This window comes from Sycon ciliatum, chromosome 6, assembly GCF_964019385.1.
Source record: "Sycon ciliatum chromosome 6, ocSycCili1.1, whole genome shotgun sequence".
NCBI classification, from domain to species: Eukaryota; Metazoa; Porifera; class Calcarea; order Leucosolenida; family Sycettidae; genus Sycon; species Sycon ciliatum.
The window spans coordinates 3,440,174-3,459,525 of NC_088648.1; the positions used below are offsets into that span (position 1 = coordinate 3,440,174).

Consider the following 19,352-nt stretch of genomic DNA (forward strand, 5'->3'; position numbering starts at 1 on the left):
CTACAAAGAGCCAAGGTCTACGAGTACTACTATTGGATGCTGTCTACATGCAGTCAACAAAATCAAAGCACCTCAGTATGCCCCAGAATAGGGCATGTGCATCTATAGCATGACACAACAGGGGTTCTGGCGGCACCTGTCAAACAAGCAGTAGCGACTAGTGCCAGCTACCTATTGGAGGCTAGCCGCTACAGTCTGTCACTGGAGATAATTATTATGTTCACTGTTTAGACTGAGCACAATCAATGATGCCCAATCAATCTGCCCAATGTGTGTTCTGTTCCACCTAATTATAACGTCCCATCGCATCAACCCTACTACACGCACATGTCGTCACTCTAGCACGACTTGTGTTATTATGGTTTATTTTGATTCGCACGATACATAGAGCACAATAAACGTTAACTTGACCGAAGGTTAAAGGTGACTGCAGAGAGAGGAACACATCGAGGTACAGGTACCGGCATCAATACAGTATCAGAGAGAAACAAACAAAAATGAGAGGTGCGCAGAAAAAACTCTCGTAAGCCCAAGGGGAAGTGGTTGATGAGGGATGAATGCACTCTCCACGCTCATCTACACTGTTCGTGGAAATGCACACATACATACAATAATATACAACATAGCAATAGCATGCACAGAACCGAACAATTTCATGTTCACACATGCAAGCACAGACCTGAACATTAGTACCAAAAGCCGCTACAGACAATATCCACATACACACAGACGCACACACACACACACAATGTCCCATGTATGCGCCCGTGGCGAGAAAAGCACGCAAATCTACAAATGCACTGGATGTGAACCCACAGATTTTCTCTTATAGCAACGATAGCGGATCGGATTCTGAATGAAACACACACACAATACAATCATTGAATGCCCATCCGCAGATGATGGCAGGTCCTGAAAGAACAGGCAGTGTTCCAGTGATGGGGAACAGAACTTCGAGTGGCGAGTGAGGTATACACACACACACACACGTGCGTGCGTGGGCACACACTAAAGTATTCAGAAATAGAATCGACATCGTAGTATTCATTGGTTGGGGAATGGAAAGGAAAATAAAACATTGCTGTAGGTTATTGTTGTAAGGACACTGGGAGCACAACAGAAAGGTAAGCAACTTGCTTTGAAGCAAAGAAAGTTATTATTCCACGGATCTCAGAAGGAAGGAACGTTCCAGAATGCTGCACTGGCAACAGGCGACCTGCATGTGCGCGGCCCCTGCAGTCGGTCCAGCTGCCGGCCTTGCAGTGCTGAAAAGAATGTGCAGTACAGCATGTCACATAGTATCGCAGCCTGGACCAATAGGCGCTGGGAAATACTAGTTATGTGCTCACCTACACCACGATGCACCAATCTTCTGAGCTACTTTGGCAACAACTTTGTCCACTTGAGACTCCCATGGGCTGAGCCAGTTGTTGAGGGCTGCACCAAGGTGGACGGCAATGACCGCTGATGGCAAGGCAATCCATGACACACAGTCACTAGGGCATCGTCAACATGGCGCTGAGGCTGGATCGATAAAATCAACCTTTAGGCTGCCGCGGGGTTGACAACGAGGCCGCTGTCTCGAAGCTAGTCAGTCAGCCTGGTCACCGCCATTGACGAACCAGTCGCCACCGCCAGCAGTGGCGGTAGGTTGTGACAAGTGTGGTGCAATATTGTCAGCAAATTCAGTACTCAGGATAAGATGAGTGACAAAGGGAACGTTGTGTTTGATAATATTGAAGTGAACAGGGATGATCACAAACCCTGCGCGTAATCCACCGTGAGTTACAAGAAAATTCCGGACTGGACGACGAGCAAACACCAACCTGCTACATCCAACCAGGCAGATACTATTACGATAGCTGCCAAACCAGGTCAATGCCGACCTACTGCATAATGTCAATGTCAAACAGATCCTGCAGGAGAAGACTGGGGTGTTGGCGTCCAGTCACTGTGTGTACAGACACCAGTCACATTTCCTGTGTCTTTTGCAGCATACAGGATACACTCATCACTGTAAAGTCCACTACTTCGTGATTTTTATTTGTAGAATACATGACAGGCGTATTCAGTGTGCCTCGCAGGACTGCGAGATGCTGCAGAAGACCAGGTTCGACCTTTCTGGACCGCCATTCACCGACGGTGGGCTACATGATGCTGGAGGAACTAGATTCCAGTGAAAACCTAAGATTCCTTTGCTCCTGGACGCTCCGACGTGTTGTGATATCTGCCAGGTGCGCAGTAACTAGTATTTTCATCGCTATAGCGAGGACGACGCCGATCGGCAAACTCTCGCTCACAGCCATCACCAGCCTCTCAAAACCATCACTTGGCATCCCCCAGAGGTATAGGAGAAAGCCGAAACAGCTCTCAACAAACAAAAGCTAAGGACGATGGAAAGAGAGCATGTCAAAAAGAAGACGAACAGTATGAAGTTCAAATGGGTTTGAACACTCGTACCACCAACTATACCACTTTCAATAAATCGTGACGCCATTTTGTTTTAACATGAACATCGCGGATTGTTTTCCTGCAACGATCGCTCGTTGTGTTAGGGGCCGTCCGTAAATATCGAACTTTGTTCACCAAACGAATTGTTTTAGTTTAGACCCAACCCCTCCCTCCCTCCCCCTCAGAACGTAAAAAATTGTTGACGTATACATGCATAATATTATACAACAAAAGTCGCAAGTGTGCCACTGCTCCTGTGGCCATGTACATGTATCGAAGTTTTCTGAAACGAAATTGGTCAACCCCCTCCCACCACATAACGAAATTATTTTCGTTTTGTGAAAAAAGTTCGATAATTATGGACGACCCCTTATTTATTTGTGTCTTGACTTCATTATTTATTTCGCCAGCGCCTGCATGCATGCAAGGCTGCATGCGCAAAAAAAATTGTGCATGCTAGATTCTGTGTTCACGCGTGACTAATGATGTCATCGCTATGCTTGCTTGCTGCGCGTAGTCGCGTAGCTGGTCTTGTTGTATTCTTTGCTTCGTTCAAGTTGCTGTTGCTCGACTTCGTTTTCTGATCTATTTTCTGCATTCAATGGTGGCCGTGATGGCTGTCGCTGCAATAGCAGCTTCAGCCACGACGGGCCTCTATCGGTTGCTCTGCCACCATGTTGGACGCCATGTTTTAGACGTGTCTTTGCCTGGCCAAAGTGCTGGTGATTTTGTGTTCTTGTTGTTCTTTTCTTGTTCTCTCTCCTTTTCCTACTTGCATTTTTCGTGATTCAAACATTTCCACCAAGAGGCTGCCGTTTGCGCTGGTGTGTTGTGTTGGGCGAAGAGGGGTGATAGAGAGACTAGATAGCTCCAGTTCTCCCACATTTATCAACCATAAGTACAGCTGCATCGGTGTCTTCAACTTCATTCTCCCGAGCAAAAAATCAGTTAGAAAAATCAGATATTTGTGCCACCAAAATCGCGTTCAAAAGTCTGGTTTATGAACATCCCCATTTCTTCTTTCAGAGTTTGGGCACAATGCAGTTTTCCAAATATCAAATTCAATCACATGTCAATGAATAGCCTCGCTCAAGACCTTTCCAATGGCAATGGGCCGTCATTTGCGTAAATCGGACAAGCGGTCGCAAAGTTATGGTACAGTTTTAGTGGCATGGATACATCAAGTTGGCACCCCCCCCCCCCCCCCCCCCCCCGGTACTCCACTGCCTGCACAATCTGCAGATTGCGCTGCGCTTTCTGGTAATGCTGTGATTGTGCAAACCCACAGAATGGCAGAACACATACACACAATATGACACATGTACACAACTAAATGTACTGCTGCTAAAGCCTCTTGTATGGGCCAAAAAATATTGAATAATCAATTTTGTTAGGTACCTCCTCCCCTACATTGCCTCCTTCTGCAACCTTTTCCTGCTGGCCTTTATGCACGCCCCACCTTACCCTCACGTACTCATATTTTGTTCCGTTGACCTGTTGGGCTGGAGAAGCATTGTAGCAAGAAGGACCCACGGGTGAGTGTGGTCCCCGGTAGCTTAATCAGTAGGGTACTGTCCCGGAAAGACAGAGGTGTTGGGTTCTAATCCCGCTCATTAATCCTTCTTTTGCAACAGTAGAGATAAACCACCAACACAAAGGAAAGGGCAAGAAGAAAATATCCCTAGTCAAAAAATGTGGAGGTCATCCGTTTTCTTCAACCAACTAATCACTTGTTAGCCCATCCCTCATACTAACAAGTCAACAAAGCGGCATCTTTGGATTGAGGAGTGCTGGTTTCGAAACAACTGGTTTAAAGCTGAAAGTAGAGCTGCTGTTACCTCAGAGTAGAGTTGCTGTTAGCTGAACGTAGAGCTGCTGTTAGCTCAAAGTTAGCAAATAGCTAGATAACACCAGTTGTGAGGGTGGACCCATGAAACCAGCGCCCCGTTAGCTAAGCACTATTGACGCACAGCAAGGGTCAATTTATGTCAGCACAGACACGCATTGTGCAGCTAGAGTTCCGTAGCTCATTACTCAAGCGAGTCCGGCATCATGGCATCCATGACATGGCAGCAAGCCATGACGATAGCAGGCGCGTAGTGCTTGTTGTAGTCCAGATGTAGCATAGACACGCATCGCTCTTCCGCTGACATGCCGCTCGGAAGAAGGAGTCAGGGACACCAGCCATAGCAGCGGTGGTGGCTGCACCAATCTGGACTGAATGCCCGGAGTAGTTCGACTGGGATGGCACACCGGCCGCAGCGATAAGAGACCGTACTGTTACTGTGAATGACTACCTGGTCAGCTGCTGTCTGTTCGAGAGTACGAACAAGAGTTGCTCCGGTCCCTCGCGACGAGTGACAAATGGGTAGCTAACAATGGCACGGACCGGGTAGTACGGTGGTATAGGCGGGCCAATGTCAATAACAACGTCTTTACCGAATGGGTCGGGTCTTGGATAAATGCCGGAAGAGTTGCAGGTGTCCATCACCAGGGAAGCTAGTGCAGCCCCGTGTGATGCCTCCACTGAATTCGGCACACTGGAGAAATCCAAAGAACGCTAGCAGCATGGCGGCTTGGTAGAGCAGCTTGTCATGGCCATTCAGGATACTACTTTTGCGGCGTTTGTCTATCAGGTGTGGTAGGATTGGCATAGTGATAGGAAGGCGAGGGGTGAGTACAGCCATACCATGGCACTGCTAGATACCCTTCATCACCCTCTTCAGAAGCCACGCATCTACTAAGGCTCGTGCTGCATGATCCAGTTGACTTCTGTGGCTACTGAGTCAAAGACGGCTGAGCTGGAGCAAAGGCCGAAAGGCGGAACGCGCTCGTAGTAGTAGGAGCCTTCCCAGCAAAGTCCTGACGGCAGACTAGGATCTGTCGAAATGCACTGCGAACATCGAGCTTGGACAAATACACAGGCTGTGGGCATGACATGATGATTAAGATTGATCGCATTGTCAATGCTCACGTAGTGCAGAGAGAACGGCTCGGCGGGAATGCTGTCGTTCGCAACGGTTCCTTCCGGACTGGACAGATGGTGTATCATTCGCAGCTTGTCGTTCTTTTTGGGGACGGCACCAATACCAGAGTGGCGCATGAACTGAAATGGAGGTGACGGAAATGAGCTTGTGGTCTCGCCGGAGGCGCAGGAAGCAGCTAATTGCTCGGAAATAAATGCAGAGTGAGTGAAAGCCGAGGGCTGTTTATTAGAGAAAGAGAAAACCGAAATGTCGTGTTGGCCGGAAAATCCCGGAGGAAAGCCATGGCGCAGGCCATGGAGAACATATGCAACACAAGATTGATCTGGGTGGTTACGTAACAGGCGGGCAAAGTGGTCAGCTAGCCGTGGGGTGTATACAGAGTGTATGGGAAAGAAGCTACGTACAGAGTCAAGCGATTCAGTAGCCATTCTGCTAGGAGTGACGGGGTGGCCGATTGGCTCTGCGCTGCTGCTGGTTGCACCTGATGCATGGGTGGTCCTTGCCACGCTGGCTGCAGGTGTGGGAGAAGTGGCACGACGACGAAGAACAGCGACCTCCATTGAAGTTGCGGCAGTTTTCTTGGCCATCGCTGGTATGGGTGCGACCACTGGAGGTAAATTCTGCTGGCTTGGTGAATTGAGATTGGGGACGAAAAGGACACAAACCCGCCCCTGGATGGACCGTTTTACATTCAGGGCTCACCACGACCGTACACAGCGTCAATAGCGGTCATTTGGATTTGACCAGTCAACGCACGGCAAAACGGGCCGTTTCTTGCAATTGTGGGGTGTTTTCTGAGCTGAACTTGGCTTTACTTGTTGGTTTTAGACATTAGGCCATTGTGGATTCGTGTTCAGAAGGTGTGTCTTTGGAGGGTTACCGTCTCGAATTTTTCGATTTGGCCTTTGTTTGTCTGAGATCGGATGGTGAAATCACTCAAACTCGAAGACGTGCGAAGAAGTGAATGAAGAGAAAAATGGAAATCGGGGACGGTAAACCGGTAGAGAATCCCAAGACCGAGAAAATGAGGTATCGACGGTGAGGATTGGCCAAGTAGAACCGCTGTTTTACTTTATTGAAGACATCAAGGTCGGCCTTCCGCACTTGTGCGCACCAACAATATCTGCAAGTGCAACAAGAAAGGGCCGAGGAGACAGCAAGCGTACCAAGTCCGTCAAGAGTTTACCTTCGTGTTGACTCAAGCTAAGGACTCAGGCCAGTCAGGGATCATACCAGTCACTTGTCATCATGGTCATGACTAAGGAATTCATTTGTGGCCAGGAAACTCCACACTCGCAGGGTGAAAGCTGCGCGGTCAAACAGAAAAGAGTGTGCCGAGCCGTGATCAGGAAACGGTGAGTTCTACTGACAACACTTGTTAGCTAGGCACGGCAAAATCGTGTAGATGCCAGGACTCTAGCTCACCAGTATCTCACGGACATATCTTGGTTGACATGCACCAGCGGATTGAGAAAAATGACCAAGATGGCTTTGAGAAAGGACGTCTTCTCCTCTTGTCTTTCCCGGCATCAAACAACAGGATTCTCTTCGGCACTGGCCCTTCGCTGTACAGACTAGACTAGGAAGTTGTAAAATACTGGCATTTTACAACTAGACTGTACATCGCTGTACATTGATCAGCACGAACTCGGGTGCGTAGCCTCTATGACTGCACGAGTGCTGGCCTGCGCGGCAATCGCCATTTTTCAAAATGGCGGTCGACGCATTTTGAATTTTGTATGGTCGTGGTGAGCCCTGACATTGAGCGCATGTTGGGTGTGCAAGCCCTGTGAAAGCAATCTGCCATAGGTTCACATCGATGGTGTCCAACCTCTTCGTGCCTGACTGCTGGGCCACGAGCATCTGCAGCTGGCGGTCGTACTCTAGCCACACGCTTGGGAAGAACTGGCGGTTAGCAGTCAGGATCAACTGCTGGTACGCAATCAGTTCAGGAGTTCAGCAGTGCGGTGTGCGGCAGCAACCGTGATAACAGACATGTATGTGGTCCATGCCTCGAGCCGGTAGCTATATCGTGAACATTGCGACGCACCTGCTTTGCGTCATCCGACTCAACGAGATTTAGCTGGCTATCGTTATTCGGGCTGTGCACCAGCCAGAATGTTGGGCCGGAAGTGTGCAAGAATTTCGGGCAACAAACTTGAAAAATCTACGAACTCCCCTCGCAAGATACGTTCTTGCACAGCCTTGGGCAAAGCTGGTGCAGGTGGCTGATCGGGTGGGTTACATGAGCTTGAGCTGGCGTAGTGGCGGCAGCAGCCGCATTGCCTTAGCCTTGGGTGAGGAGCGGCACAATGCTCTCCGTAATGGCGGCCGACAAAGCCGATCGCACCTCGTCCCGCACGAGAGCGCGGAGATCCGTTGAGCCCGCGTCACCTGAGCTGGCGGAGGAGGCATTGGTCCGGTCGGGCTTCTGGACTCGCAAGCCATGTCCGCACTGTCATGTTGCTGGTTCTCCTGGCCGGAGCAGACCTGACTACCAAGGGCTAGCTGTGCCAGCAAACGGTCCTGTAAAATACTTTTACTAAGGGGCCGTCCGTAAATATCGATGTTTTTTTAGAGACGATATTGGTGCTTCTCTCCCTTGACCCCCCCCCCCCCTCCCCCCAGAAGACGCACATGTACATCTAGATCATGGAATCAATATTTTTGGATGCTCATTTTTTTCCTTTTTTTGTCAATAATATGAACCCAAGATGGCAAGTTTGCAGTATTTATATGGTCTAATTGAGAAGGAGAGCATTATGACTTTTTTGGTCACCCTCGGGAACACTTGTGGCCAGCAGCCTTCTTGTGCTGCATTAGCCCATAGTAGGTGGTGAAGGCTAAGCCACAAGTAGAAGCACCATCCAAATACGGGCACACATGCTCCTTCTGCTGCCTGGATCTAGTGCCTTCACTGCTATGACTCAGGCGGTTGTGGCGAAGCTTATCAGCCGCTGACAAGAAGACATACTTGCAGTGCTTGCATCGCTCCGTTGTACCATTCTCAGCGTCTGTGCCAGCTTGGCGATGGATAAACTGGACTGGTTTCACATTTCTTGTATAGCCATTTAGAGGTCCGCGTGCAGGGATCGGCGAAACTTCAGATATTTACATCGATATTTTTCTGATGCTCGAAAAGACGCACATGGCTCAAACCCCCTCCCCCCCAGGCGCACCAATATCGTCTCTAAAAAAACATCGATATTTACGGACGGCCCCTTAAAGTATCCTTTCGGATTCAAGACGAGCTGAGGAAGCTCGCCGCGGAGGGCTTGGCAAGGCATTGCCTTGACAGTGTCGAAAGTTAGGTCAGACATACTGAAGAGGTGAGTTGAGGTGAGGTATCGAGGTGATACTCGGGCTGGCAGCAAAGCTTCGAAAGGAAAAGAAACACTGCTGAGGCACAATCCATTGTCTGGAAGAGCACAACAGAGCAAGCAAGATTTGTTTTCCTTTTCAGCAAAACGGGCTGGGTGCCATTTGTGATTACGCAGCAAAACAAAGCGCATGACGTCAGCCTTGAATGCAGTACAAAGGAATGCAGTGCAGTGTGTGCGCTAGTTCGGATTGTTGCTAATGAGTGCTAGCACAGCTAGTACCCCATTGATGGGTAGTCCTTTGCACCTATCAGAAGCGCAAATATTTCATATTGACACTTTTCCGGGCGCTTCATCTCCTTGACATGGCTTCAGGAGTTCAATCGGTCCTGTTTCTCACCAGCTGAAGTTGATTCGTTGTGGGCAGCTCTGCTGCCAGTCTGATGACTACAATCAAGAGTACATAACCAAGAGTGTGCAACTCCTATCTCGAGCTGCGATGGGTTCACCCACGGCGGAATTTTTTTATTGCGTCATTCTTTGGCTGAAGTATGATCAAGTGCGTATGCTTTCCCGCACATTTTTTGTAGATACGGTGAGAGAACAGGTTCAGGACACATAGATCTATTGTCCGTTGTTCTGCTTCGACTACCGTAGCTGTGATGTACAAATTCTTTGTACTTTGATCTCCTGCTACGCATGATGGCATCAGCGAGCCAAACCGCCGCCAAAGACTGATGTCATAAAAAATTCCGCCGTGGACTGGGGGATCGTCGAGTTGCACACTTTTGGTAATGTACTCTTGCTACAATGAATTGTCATCGCTCTTCTCCAGGACGGCTTTGAACGACCCAAATCTGCACCACGAAATGTTCTCTATCCTATCGTCAATGTTGTCATTTCAGCTTCGCTGCATTGCTTTCACCAAGTCTTTCCCATTTTCTTTGGTTACCATCTCAGCATCGCCTCGCAAGGAAAGCAAGATCGTTCATGTTGAGATCCGCAACTGAGCTGTTTGAGTGACAACCCTGATGCCCTCCGTGCGTTGTCCGGCGTTTCTGGTTCACTTTCGCAGTGTGTGGGGAGTGTCGTGGTGCTGGAGTGGCTTTCCCAGCTTCAAGCTCATATGATGTTTGCCGTACCCACATAGTGTGCCGGATGCAATGAAAAATGCCGACCTTTTGCAATATGACACCTCTGCACGCAGCAGCATACACAGTGACTAACTGATACTCCCTTTTAAATTTATAGGGGAAATTCAAAATTTGGTGACATTATGATGACTTCATTAACTTAACCAGACCAGGCCGGATTTATGACGTCAGGGAGATAGACTTTGTATGGGAGTAGATAGAGAAATTTCAGTATTTTGGCTCTCCGTTGGCCCAAAGAAGGGGGATGTATTTCAAACTTCAGTATGGGACATATGTCACCCTACCGGTATCCTGACTGGAAAAATTCTAGTATGAAATTTATTGTTGCAGAGAAGCAGGGAGGAAATTGGTTTTTCCCCATCTACTCCCATACAAAGTCTATCTCTCTGACGTCATAAATCCGGCCTGGTCTGGGCAAGTTTACGACGTCCTCATGATTTCACCAAATTCAGTGCAAACTTCAAGCTGGTATAACCCGGGAACAGCTGATCTGATCAACCTGGGACATTCACCATCGGAATCGGGTGCATTTTTCGGTACGAGTTGTGAAGTTTTTTTAGGGTGAACTTCCCTGCTCTGCTCTAGGCGCTTCTTTACTCTTTGCGGGCTTTACCATTTTGGTTTGGAACTGGTACGCCTGAAGGGATGGTATAACAGTATATTTGTGTAAATGGTGAAATGAACAAATGTAAAAATAGCTGTCAGTACATACATATCAGTGGGCTGAAGGAGCTAGGTGAAATTTTTGCCTGTTCGGAGGAAGTACAAAATGAGCATTCTTCTCCATGATCTAGCACACCTAGGACTTAAGAAAGATAGAGCATTCCTTGCAGACCATGCCATTGGTTGCAAAAATGAGGGGTGGGAAAGACCCACGGTCGATCTGATTCATCCGCTCGCTGTAGCCAGGGGCACACCACTGTTATAGACTTCCATTCGAATTCCAGTTTGATTACTGGCGTCCATGAACAATTCCATTAGCCTGGTTATTTCATTAACAAAGTCTTTTCCTGTCCTACTGACCAAACCACTTTTACCTGCAGAAAACAATTCCGATATGAGCACACAAGTAATTGAAGAGAGAAAGCAATCCGAGAAGAGTACAGTCAACTTCGCTAATAATGACTGCGGATATAACGACAATTCGCGAATAACGACAGAATTTCCATGCCCAGAGCAAAGTCCCATCTAACTGAAATAATGAGACTTCGGGTATCAGGACACTTCGCGAATAAGGACACGCAAGTTGTCTACTAGTATATGAAACTTCAAGGAAAGGAATAGATTGTTAAGTTCTTTGAGCCATTGTTGTTGTTGTTGTTGATTTTTATTTTGCTTCGCAAGGCCAAACGGGCAATGGTGCCCAATTCTATGGAAGCGAATTTCAAAAGGGAGAGAGCTACGGGGAGAGAGAGAGAGAGAGAGAGAGAGAGAGAGAGGGGGGGGGAGGGAGGGAGGGAGGGAGATGATAAGCAATTTTGTAGCGTCAACAGAGCGATTTTGCAGTGTCAATAGAGCGATTTTGAAGCGTCAACAGAGGGAACACAAAGAGTTCATAAGCGCACAAGCATTGTCAAATTGTCCAGAACGCAGCGACGCTGTTACTGGATCTCAACCAGCAGCCTGTTGGCACTGCACCAACAACGAGTTGGTACGAGGACCGGCAGCCGCAAAAACAGGTTATTGCCCAACGTACAAGGCTGAACGCCAGCCGAACACGCAAGGCACTCAGGCAAATAAAGTGAGATGGTCTAAGACCATGATTGAGAAACAGAGGGTACCAGGTTCGAGTCCTGCTTGGAAGCAGAAGGATTTTTCCAGCCGTGCTGCGACCCACAGTCAATTGGGAATTCGTGGCCTAGCACGAGGGAAGCATGGATGCAGCGAATAGGATTTTCGGTACTTGACCACTTTGGTGGTGGGCCTGATCTACCAACCTCTCACCGCTTTAGGATCTGCATCTCCGCCTTGACCTTCAAGGGAGGGGGGGGGGGGTGGCATCCCAGCGGAGGGGGGAAAAGTCGGTCTCCAGCTGAGTCTCACGAGAAGTGTGAATTTTTTGTAAAAATATTCATGCTGCATCTAGCAGCCAGAAGATCAGGTATTGACACTTTTAAAACAATGCTGCCCTCATGTACGTTTTTTTTAAATTATTATTGTCTTGCAGTGGCTACACCACCACCTCCAGTTGGCGATGATGATAATAATACAGGGCTCTCAACACCGAAACTGGCTGGCCTCATCGCTGGCTCTGTTGCCACCCTGTTTCTAGTGATATTGCTCATTCTGATCATTGTCCGATATCAAAGACGAAAGACACAAGCACTGGTGGCTGATGCAGGGAGACTACGCATTGAGTCCATAATGACACAAGACAGGTACCATACTCACACCGTGCCACTTTCGCCCGTACGGGTGAGGCATCAGGTTGGTGAAGGTGAGAGGCAGTTTTCCGTGTTCTAGAGCACAGAAAGAAATCAAGACCGTGACTTTGGAGATGTGAGCTAAATATATCCCGCCTGAGGGAGGGAGGGAGGGAGGGGGAGGGGGAGGGAGAGAGAGAGAGATAGAGAGAGAGAGGGAGAGAGAGAGACAGTGCAACAGTTACTACTGAGTCTGTACAGTGCAACAGTTACTACTGCGTCTGTACCGTGTATACTCTCGTTGTACAGATGCCGTTGAAGATCCGCGCGCATGTCACTACTGACAGTCTGTACTACTAGCACTCCATGCCAGGGTAGCTCACATTGTGAACGGAACGTGTACAAAAAGACCGCTTGTTGATCTGACTGAGGTTGTCAGCTCTTGCTTGTGCAAAGTACATGTAGTTGTGTCTTGTCAAGCCTCCCGCTCCAAAGTATAGGCCAGCTGCAAGTTGTGCAAAACAAGTTTCATATACAACGGAGGGACTACGGTCAATTTGCTTGCTCACTTGAAGTCCGCACATCCGTCCGTTGTTGCTTCCAATGAACCCGCTTTCAAAGTTCAGAAATTGGGTGCAATGGACAAGTTTGTTCTTTCTCGAGCTAGAGCCGCCAAACCTTGCAGTGGAGCGGATGCTGAAGCCTTGACGCAGCTGCTTGTGGATTGGATAACCACGGACATGCGTCCCTTGAACATCGTAAACGACGACGGGCTCAAGCGGCTGCTTCACTTCATGGAGCCCAGCTTCAACGTCCCGAGTCGAACTCATATTGCCTCCATCGTGAAACGCAAGCACTCCGAAGGCAAGGAGGAAGTCAAGGCCATGATGAGATCTGCTCGTCGGGTGCATGGCAGTGACTACCGCTGGCTGGGCATCAACAGCAGTCTGGTCGTACTCCATGTTCACCGCCCACTTCCTCGACGACAACTGGGATTTACAGAGTGTTGTTTTAGCGACGCGGCCTTTGTACGACGGACACACAGCAGTCAACATCGCTACAGAGTTCAAAGAAAATTTTGAGGAGTGCAGCATTGTGAAAAGGTTGTGGCAGTTGTATACGACGAGCCTGCGAACATGGTTGCCGCCAGCACACTGCTTCAAGCTGGTAGTGATGGCGATATCCAGGGTGTTGTGTGTGCTGCACACATCAGTGTTACCAAGTGCCCTCTACGCCCATGCGTACCGCCCAGTGCCAATTATTTGCAGAATTTTCCAGAGTTTTGCGTACCCGTTTTTTCAGGTCAACATTCTGACTTATTATTAGTGAAATTTGCCTGGTGATATCGTTAAAACCTTCGTGTCCAACGCTGAAATCACTGTTGCAGTGCTTGCAGAAAGGGAAGTGAATTCCATTCTTGCTCTTCGTTATTCCTGGCAGTAGCGACTACGCGACTCTTTGAAGCAAGCGGCAGGATTTTTCGGCCTTTTGTTCAATCCAGGATGACCAGTTTCTCGCCTTGGATAGTCGTCAGAATCCATGCTTACGACTACACACTGTCACACTAGACATGGTCAGCATTTTACCGCTCACGCTGTTTTCGACCGTACATCGGCCTGTACCGTTTTGTGTGTGTTTTCAAGACACTGGTTAGCATTTCGGTTTCTGACACAACGATCGACTTGTGACGTAACCCTAGTTGGAATTTTACCATTTCGTTCTCCCGCTAAACAGAGCTTTCTATCGTCGAAACGGTACCAAACTAACAGTATTTTGGGTGTTGGGTACGAGTACCGTTGGATTTAGCTTGAACGGTAAAATGCCAACCATGTCTACACACACACACAAACGGTACAGGCCCACCGCCGAAAATAGCGTGAACGGTAAAATGCTAACCATGTCCACTGTCATAACTGAAATCCCTACCATCTCCTGTCCACACAGCTTGTCCAGGCAGGAATTTGAGTCAGTAATTAGTAGCGTAATACTACATGACAGTGTTGATTATGGCCAAGACTGACATTGAGCACGGATCAAAATGCTCGCTCATAAACGACGACCTGCGAGCTCTTGCGCTCTACAAGCTCTGAAAATGCACCCTGCGATCCGGTTTTGGATTGATTGATCGTGGACACGTGGATGGGCGTCTTCTGCACCATTTTTTCACTGCCTTTGAAGACACCATATTTGTTTTCGCTTCTTGGGGATAATTCGATTGAAATCCGTACAGCGGACAAAGCTTTGTTTTCCGTAAACAAATACGGACGAACACGGGCTTTCGGCAACACTGACATAATGCTACAGACATGCTTGCGCCATGCGCTGGACAGCACTCAGCAGCAAGCCAGTGCAGAAGCTTCTATCTGAGGGTTGATGTCTCGTGGGGCATTTCCACCACAGCTCCCACGCAACTGCTCAGCTAAAGGCCCAGCCATGCTGAGGAGAACCAGATTACCCTCCAGCAGCCACTCCACCTGATGCAGGATGTCACAACCAGGTGGAAGAGCATGTACCATATGTTGCGACGCTTGCTTGAGCTAAGGCCTCACGTGACCTCTGTTCTGGTGGACACTGCCAAGGCGCCCAAGGCTGACCATAGGGCACTGCCTTTGAAAGAGAAGCGTTGGACCACTGCTGAACAGCTCATGGGGTCATGGCTCCTTTGGAGAAAGCGACGCGCCTTCTGAGTGGTCAGAAATATCTGAATATATCACACACAAAAGACACAATGGAGTTTTACAGAGTTGTCCCAACTCGGAGTTTCTTGCTCAGTGCAATCATCAGGCGACTATTACATGCTCAGTGGGACTTGGCCAATATAAAGCATAGCCTAGCGATAGCTGGTTGGTGTTTGATTCACCACAGAAAATATTGCCATGATGGCCGTGTGGATGGTTGCGTAGGTAAGGGAGCTATTACAGTACCGGGGTATTAGCGCAGAAAGTGTAGATTGCTATTGAATATAGAAATGGAAGGTGTGAATTTGTAGACAGCAGCCAGGGTGACGGTAATCCCTCAGAACTGTTAAAGCGTTATTGGTGATGCGGAGGGCTCTAGGCTCACGCGTATGTGCTCACTTCAGATCATGTCACAGTGTACTGTATGTTTGTTTTGCAAGTGCACGCAGGTGTGTATGTGTGTACATCATTGTACAATGTATGTGTGTGTGCATATGTGTGTTTTGGGGATGTTGCACACCTGTGATTATGCCACGGCTGCACTGTGGCTTTTGAGTAGGAATTTGTTGGCGTGTCGGCATTTTGATACAAGCTCACTCCTCTTGTTCAGTAGCGTTGTCTTGTCCGCGGTGATGATCTGCAGTTTTTCTTCCAGGCAGAGGCTGCATCTCTTGCTGATGTTGCTGTAGACTCGGCGTTTCTTCATGATGGACCATCTGATGGATGTCTGTTTGCCATTCTCTTTCATTTTCCATGTGTATTTCAAGAGTTCGGTGGCATTCTCGTACTTTGGATGGCGCATAGATGATGTGTGGTTGTTGAAACGGTTCTTTAATGCTGGCTCCGTCGAGCCGATGTAGTGTTTGATTTGGTCGTTGTCTTCTCTGGTGACTTCCGCTTGGTAAATGACATTTGTTGCCTGACACTTGCCACCAAGGGGGCAGTTCGGCTTGACAAGGCAGTTACAGGGTAGGTCAGGCTTCGGCTGTTCCAGTATACGTTTGTTATGGCCGCTGATGAATGCCGACACGTTGGGCATACACGAATAACTGATTTTCACGGTATTTAAATTGAAGATTTTCGCCAGCCTCGAGCCTCTGCGGAAATGCCGCTTGACAAGTCGTAGGAATGCGGCTCCCACATCCGTCTGCACGTTTCTGGAAAAGGGCGGGTTGAACCATATTACTTTGCGTTTCCTTTTTCTGTTCCTTCTGGGCGTGTTCTTTTCAACGTACGCTATGTTGTCTGGTAAGCCGCTCGATGCCAGTGCTGTCCTGTAAAGTGGTGCAGCTTCTGTAAATACTTGGCTGCGAGCGGAGATGTCTGACAATCTTCGAGCCACTGTTGGGGATCTGTTTTTCAAGATGACGGGCGGGTGGTTGCTGCTGCTGTTAACGTACAAAGGTGTGTTGCCTGGTTTGCGGTACGGCTTATACTTGCCACTTTGTAGGTCTAGGGTCACATCCAGAAAGTCCACTGTGGTCAGGTTCATTTGGGCTGTAATCTTGAGGCCGTATGTGTTAAACAGCGCAGAGATGTCCTTGCTGGGTCGATCTGCACCTGGTCCGGTTGCGTTTTTCAATAGGGCGAGGCCGTCGTCTCGGTATAGCCCTATCGTATCCTTTTCGAAATGGTTGGCTAACTGATTCAGCAGGAACGATCCCACGAGCTCGCACACTTCTGCCCCGTCGAAGGAGGCCATAGTCACATTGAATGTGCTGTCTTTGTTTCTTTTCATCCAGGTCTTGGCATCACTGAAGAGAAGTGACTTCCTGGCATGCATAATTATTTCCACTTCGTTTTCGTCAACTTCTGTCAGGTTCGACGCAAACTGCAGAGCCTGGGTCATAAGTTGCTCGGTTATCGAGGGGTAAAATTCTACCACATCGAATGTCAGGAAACGGTGCTTTTTCTTGTCGTTGATATCTTCAAACCAGTCGATGACGGCTGCTGAATTTTTCCACTTGCTCACCTCAGTCTTCTTTTTCACGTCCGATACGATTCTGTCCAGGATCTTCTTGCTTACGATGCCGGTGTCTGATTTTGCAGGGTTGATGAGTCTGCATGGCAGGTTGTTGGCGAATCCTTCTTTGTGGTCTTTCAAAGTTCGGAAAGCGTCTGCCTTGGCGAGGACTTCCATTCTGTCTTCGAGTTCTAGAGCCTTGGCCACCTCCCGTGCTTCGTTGTTGATATCACTACATGCTGAATCGGGCGCTAGCTTGTTGTGCTTCGTTGTATTGTCGTGTAGGAGTTTCTTGTACGTTTCTTTCTTCACGGCATACACATTCCTGGTTTTGTCGGCCCTCACAATCACGTCTTCGCTGTCATCCAGTGCTTGCATATCCTGCTTCAGTCTGTCCTGGAATTCGTCATTCACTCTCCTGAACTTTATTGTCTCAATAAGCGCTAGGAGATCGTCTTCAAAAGGCTTCAGTTCTTCAATCTGTGGTGGTGTGTTCTTGCTCTTGAAGCCGTAGGATTCCCTTTCTTCTTCTTGGCCCTTCCCGAAGAAGAAGGCCTTCCATCTCATGCGCTTGATGACACTTTCCACTTTCTCGATCAGTGCTTTCCAGTATCTTGCTGGCGTTGAATATATCACATGTGTTATGCTGGTCGTCATGTCTCTGCACTCCATGGTGCTGGCAGATGCAGGCAAGGCGGCAGGCAATGGCAAAGCTGAGATCGCTCAGCTGTGTCGCAAGCTGACTTCTGAGCTTGCCAACAAGTTTCACCTGGACCCGGTACATTTGTCTGCATGGTGTGCTGAATGATGAGCTTCCTCTGCAGCGGCCGTCTATGTAGCTTGTTCACCGAGTGATTATCTCTCTCTGTACTCGTTTATCTCTTTCAGTGTGTGTGTGTGTGTGTGCGTGCGTGCGCGCGCGCGTGTGTGTGTGTATATATATATATATATGTGAGATTGAGTATATATATATGTGTTTATACCTCACTCCATATACACTTACAGTCTGAGGCATGCTCTCCCTTAGTGGTGTATATGTATAGGATATTGACCAAGACTAGGTCTATATTTCCCATATAGACCGAAGTCGAGGTCAATATCCTATTTATCACGATTCCTTTGCCATAACCCCAGAATTTGAACCTTTAGGAGCTATTTTAACCTTTTCAGTATAGCATTTGTACTATAGTGTACATAGGATGTTGCCTATTTTGGGTACAAGACTGTGAGAGCAACAGGGTTCAGCATCTGCAGCACAGTGGCTGGGTGGTATAAGGGGTTGCTTGAGATTCATGCTGTTGTGGGTTCAAATCCTGCTTGTTCTCTTCCTTTGTCTTCTTTCTTTCAAATTTTCTTTTTGAAGTGGAGAGAAATTTTCTAAGTCCCTCCAAAGTCGAGAGATTACAATGCCTAAGTGGTCGATACAAGCGGTCGATATTACGGCGATATGGGTAATATAGGACCAGTTAAGGATCACGAGAATTAGTAGAGGTCGATATAGAAGAGTGATAAATCTCCATATACACCGCTAAGGGAAATTAGCAGTAGTTGTCGGCGAGGTACAAGCCATTAGGAGGTCACACACGGTGAATATGGAGAGGTATAAATATATTATAACAAAGGAACCTTGTGTATATCGAGATATATACACCAGTTATAAAACCTCGGCTTCGCCTCGGTTTTCATACTGGTGTATATAATCTCTATAAACACTCGGTTCCTTGTTATAATATATACACTAGTGTATGTGCCAGCTAGTTCGGTTGGTGGGTACACGTATGCCTGATTGTGTTGGGTCTGTTGCCAACGGGCTCGGCTGCTTGAATGTGTAATGTTTTACCTGCCACCTTAGTTGGTTCCAGGGTTCATATACTTTCTATTTGAAGTGTACATACCTGTTAACCATGAACTGCTTCTGGCTAGATTAACTCTTGTGTAATCAATGGTGCTAGTGAAGCGTATAATTATCAGATCCACTCTGATTTAGCCACCCACACTAGTAGCAAGTATTACCTTCAGTGGGGGCAGGGGTAACTGCAGTTGGATCCCGGGACGGATATCCTGATGCCCTCAATTCTTTTTCTGCACCTTGTCCTCATCCACTTACTGAGGTGTGGTGAGCCCAAAAGTGGGATCATTTTCAAGTCCACCCAGAGTTTTGGGGATTTCAGGGGGTGTCGGCCGTTGGGTGGTTCAATAGCCAATTAAAGGGGAAGTCCGGTGAAAAATTTAAATTTCACAGTCCGTAGAGTTCGGGTTGCTGAGTCGAATGGTCTTTGTCCGAGGAGGCTGCGGCCTATGGTTCGTCAGATACGCCCAATCGAACATGTGAGAATTTAAGCGCGCATCACCCAGATCCAGGTGATGACGTCACAGCGTGCAGCCAGGTAGCCGCACCATCTAGTCGTGTACAAAATGGCCATATTCGGAGCGCGT

At 48.1% G+C, this 19,352-nt stretch overlaps 1 protein-coding gene across 1 annotated transcript in view; it reads left to right on the plus strand.

The window, feature by feature from the left end:
* Nucleotides 1-19,352, plus strand: part of LOC135819178 (hepatocyte growth factor receptor-like) — a 207,131-nt gene that overhangs the window by 94,225 nt on the left and 93,554 nt on the right. Inside the window, exon 5 of the mRNA XM_065332339.1 lies at nt 12,080-12,349. Within this exon, the coding sequence (XP_065188411.1) occupies nt 12,080-12,349 (270 nt within the window). The remainder of the gene's footprint in view (nt 1-12,079; nt 12,350-19,352) is intronic.